This window comes from Camelina sativa, chromosome 17 (genome assembly GCF_000633955.1).
Source record: "Camelina sativa cultivar DH55 chromosome 17, Cs, whole genome shotgun sequence".
NCBI classification, from domain to species: Eukaryota; Viridiplantae; Streptophyta; class Magnoliopsida; order Brassicales; family Brassicaceae; genus Camelina; species Camelina sativa.
Window position 1 is genome coordinate 30222152 of NC_025701.1, and position 4630 is coordinate 30226781.

The window sequence follows — 4630 nt, forward strand, 5'->3', positions numbered from 1 at the left end:
GTTTGTAAATATTTGATACCACATAGCTTACCTAATGATAACTAATAACATATAGTTTTAAAAGTACACTGATCAGTAACAAAAACTAAACAATAAACATATACATTTTTTTCATATCCTTTATATGTCCATCGATTGAAAGAAAAGTAAAATAAAAAACTACGTCCATTATTATATATTGTCAGCCAAGCTGAATAATGAGTCAATATTCGTTAGAAAAACACGACTCCCTTAACTCCCTTAGGTCATCTCCAATGCAAAGAGACTCTCATGGTCTCTCAACAATATTTTAGATATAAAATTTGTTTGTTTTTAAGTTTAGAGACCCATTCATATCAATAAAATTTAGCTTTGATCAAAAAAAAAAAAAAATCAATAAAATTTAGATGCCTCCAATGGTAGAAACCACATGGGTTTCTTTAAAATTTTAAATAAAATAATATTATTTCGAAAATAATATTATTTAAATAGAATTAATTTTATATTTTATAACACTGAGAAATAATTGCATTTCATAAAATTTAAACATACATGACATAAAAACATATTATAAATAAAAATACAAAACATTTAGTTATAATCTTGATTAGGGCCAAATTTTTGCCAAATATTCTCAACCAAATCATCTTGCAACTGTTGATGTATATTTTGATTCCGTACTTTTCTTCGAATGCTCATCACATTGGTGAGGTTTGAAATCCTTGTAGAATATGTGAAATCCACAGAAAAACTTCTGTTTGATTCCACTTGTGCAAATTCTGATTCATCATAAAGAGTGTACCCATCGCATTCATCTTCTACTATCATATTGTGTAGTATGATACACGCTCTCATGATATTTCCAATTTTTTCCTTATTCCAAACAAGAGCTGGGTTTTAGACAATTGCAAATCGAGCTTGCAAGACACCGAAAGCACGCTCAACATCTTTACGTACACCTTCTTGATATGTAGCAAATAAAGATGCTTTTGGACCTTGTGGAATTGGAATAGATTGAATAAAAGTAGCCCATTTTGGATAAATACCATCTGTGAGATAGTAAGCCAAATGGTACTCGTTTCCGTTGACAATATAATTCACTTTTGGAGCTCGGCCGTGTAAAATATCATCAAAAACAGGTGATCGATCAAGAACATTGATATCATTTAATGTACCTGGAGGTCCAAAACACGCGTGCCGTATCCAGATATCATGTGATGCTACCGCCTCTAAAACGATTGTCGGCTTTCCAGAGCCTCGTGTATATTGACCTTTCCATGCAGTCGGGCAATTCTTCCACTCCCAATGCATACATCGATGCTTCCTATCATCCCGGGAAATCCACGTAGCTCTCCAATATCAAGTAGTCGTTGAAGATCCTCAGGTGTGGGTCTCCTCAAGTACTCATCTCCAAATAAACTTATTATGCCTTTAACAAAGTTTTCCAAGCATAAAATCGCCATTGTTTCAGAAAGACGGAGATATTCATCAAATGCATCCACTGAAATAAGAACAACATCATTAAAGCCATTAAAATCAGAAACAGAACTAAAATAAGAACAACATTATTAAAGACCATTAAAGAAACAGAAACTGAAAGTGAAACAAACAAACAGTTCAGCGAACTGTCAAAGCTATTTCCCCTTGCTAAGCCAACATGTTGTTAATTAGCTTCTCTTTCAAAGCCATTTCCATCTCAGTGAGCGCCTCTGTTTTTGCAAGTAGACTGTCAAGCAATTTCTCCTTGCTAAGCTTGTCTTTCACTGCCAAGTCCTTTTGCTTTATCTCCCACATGCTCTGAAACTCCAAAAGAGCATTCCCTCCTTCTACAATCGACGACTTGCTCGCAGACCTTTTAGCCTTTGCTGCCTTAACACCAGCAGGCCTAGCCATTGCTCCATCTTCTCCAAGTTCGCCTGGCACGGCGGTTGCTGACTGGGCAGATTGGTCGTCACACTTTCTTTTATTTGAAGAAGATTCACATCATTTCTGATCATGGCGAAGCTCTCTCCATGCATGCTCAAGTGTGAACTTGACCTTGCAGTCGTTGAAGAATATTTCGTGAGCCACTTTCATAACATCATTCTCATTCTGCCCACTGGATTTCTGTCTTGTCGCAGCATCATAGCAACCTAAAAACTTACATACACCCTCATTAATCTTACACCACCTTTGCTTACAATGATTCCGCTATCTCTTCTGCATACCAGCAACTTTTGGACTTGCTGCAAAATATGCTGCAATGCGTTTCCAAAAGGCTGCTAATTTTTGCTCATTCGCAACAACCGGATCCTTGGAGGTGTTTAACCACGCACTGATGAGCACAACGTCCTATGTTGGTGACCATTTCCTCCTTTCTTTACGGTCTTCAACTGTGTGCTCATCATGGTTAGGATCTTCACTCCACTGTGTAGCAAAGGCAGGGAGATTTGATGATCCAAGTTGTGTACTAGGTGAACGTGGATCATACTAATATGGGGATTGACTGTTTGGTTGTTGACTGGTTAAGAGGTTTAAGAAGCTTGAAGACTGATTGTATGAATCCATAACTAGGTTGTTAAAAGGAGAAGGACGGATGGTTAATTTTTGCCAAAGAGAAGGAAGGATGGTTTATGTTGTGTGTTAAACTCTTAGTGAGGACTATCATATATAATGGCTCAAGATGCTGTTAGTATAGTTAATGTTTCCTGTTTAAGTTTTAATGGCTACGGATTAGGAGGTGACAATACAACCCAATTTTAGTCTATTTAATGTTTCGTAGGTTGCAATGGCTACAGATTGAACGTTGTCACTATGAAACCTAAACCTTTGTTACTCTAACTAATGTTTCGTGTTTAGGTTTCAATGGCTAGGGTTTTAATTTAACAGTATCATTGGTTGTTAGTGTACAGTGGAAGTTGTTGTTAAGCAATCAATGACTTTACCTAAACCCTAAAACAAGCAAGCATGATGTAGACAGAAGTAAATGTAAAGCCTTCCTAATCGTACCATGCTAAGAAGCCATTAAATAAAAAAAGGGTTGATAATTTACCTTGATTCATTCGTGAAATGGAAGCACTCCATGTCTTGCCTGTATAAGATGGTTGGTCTCTGCAAAAAGCCAATGAAAGTGAGAATAAAAACCACAAAACAATGAAACTAACAGACAAGAGGATCACAATTAAATAACAAAATTTGCTCAGTGAGTTAGTGAATCAACAAGTAACATGAAATCAGTGAGTTAGTGAATCCAAAGAACCATTAAAAATATGCATGAACTTATTATACCCACCTCTCTTAAGCCAGTCAAGTTCGATAAACCCTAAAAGCTTAAACCCTGAACCCTAAAATCACCAAATCTCATTGCTACGATGCAATAACGAAGGCAATCACAACAGCAGCACAAAAATTCATAACCGATTTGATAACCACTGTAATTAAACGATTATCATAACAAGAGACCGGTACAAATTTCATGAGAAAGAGGAAGAACAAATAAAAATAGTACCTGTACATGGATTTCAGGCGAAGGATGATTCAAAAACAGAGAACCACCGGTGACAAAACTGAAAATCTCCGGTGACACCGTGACACAATGAGAGGGACAAAAAAGTCAGCAAAATTAACAAATTAACTACAATAAACGCATCAAACAAGATCAACAAAACATATGTAAGAGGTTGGAATGCCTAAAATCGTCTTAAATCATGAGAAGGACCGAAGAATATACTGCATATTGACTCAAAGAACACTAATTACAGTAACAACAAAGAACCCTAATTTCCCAATTCCCAATTCATATAATCCTAATATTAATCAGATCTAAACAACCATAATTAATCAAGATAAAATCATACCAGGAGAAGCATAGAACATCGTTTCACCAAAATCTCCAATTATGAATCCCCAATTTGCCGATGATTTTGCAGATTGGACCCAGATGGATGAAGCTCAAGATAGATGAAAGACGATTTTCTTTGCCAATCAGCTTCCATTTTCATAACCCATATGGATGAGGCAAATCGTTTGTCTTTGATTTCGCCATCACCATCTCGTGAGCAAGAGAGAAAGAAATAGAAAAATAAACAAAGTCGGGGAAGAGAGAAAGACTGAGCAAAAAAAAACATCATGTATAAAATTTAAACCAATTAGAGAAGCCACGTAGCGTCTCTTAACATCTTCAAAAACTCTCTTTTCAGAGATGATTCTACACTTTTAATTTGTTTTTGATTTATTTTTCAACCATTTTCTTTCAGAGACCATGGTTCAGAGACCCTGATGAAGATGCCCTTAGTAATCAATATTTTTTCGCATAAAGTTCTTTCGAAGATAACTTTTCCGGCACTATGAGCAAAAGAAAAACAAAAAAAAAAACTTAAGAAAACAATACTGTCGAGATTTTTCTAGAATGTATGCTGCTTCCACAAATCTAGTAAGCATTTTGTTATCCGCAATTGGATACAAATATAATTGATGCAATTTGGATGCTAGCTTATCAGTGACGAGAGTTCAAGAAAAGTAGAGCAACTCGAATCATCTCATCAGTGTTTCGGGATTGGTCTTTTATGTCAAAATATAAATTTAATTAACAGGCTATGGAGATTTTAGATGGCTCCGATGAGAAATGTAAGAATTACTCCCATGTAAACATAAATTTAGTTTGTGTGGTTGA

General features: G+C 35.7%; 1 protein-coding gene across 2 annotated transcripts; it reads right to left on the reverse strand.

The window, feature by feature from the left end:
• On the reverse strand, nt 930-4039 carry LOC109130016. 2 transcript variants are annotated; one of them, XM_019239164.1, is made up of 4 exons: nt 3816-4039; nt 3467-3532; nt 3011-3069; nt 930-1480 (listed from the first exon to the last, which is right to left on the reverse strand). In XM_019239164.1, the coding sequence occupies exons 2-4, from the start codon at nt 3472-3474 to the stop codon at nt 1209-1211; spliced, it is 339 nt and encodes a 112-aa protein (XP_019094709.1). In that variant the 5' UTR covers nt 3475-3532; nt 3816-4039; the 3' UTR covers nt 930-1208. The 2 variants fall into 2 exon arrangements, with proteins under 2 accessions (XP_019094709.1, XP_019094708.1); XM_019239163.1 differs by lacking the exon at nt 3816-4039 and having other exon boundaries at nt 3467-3803.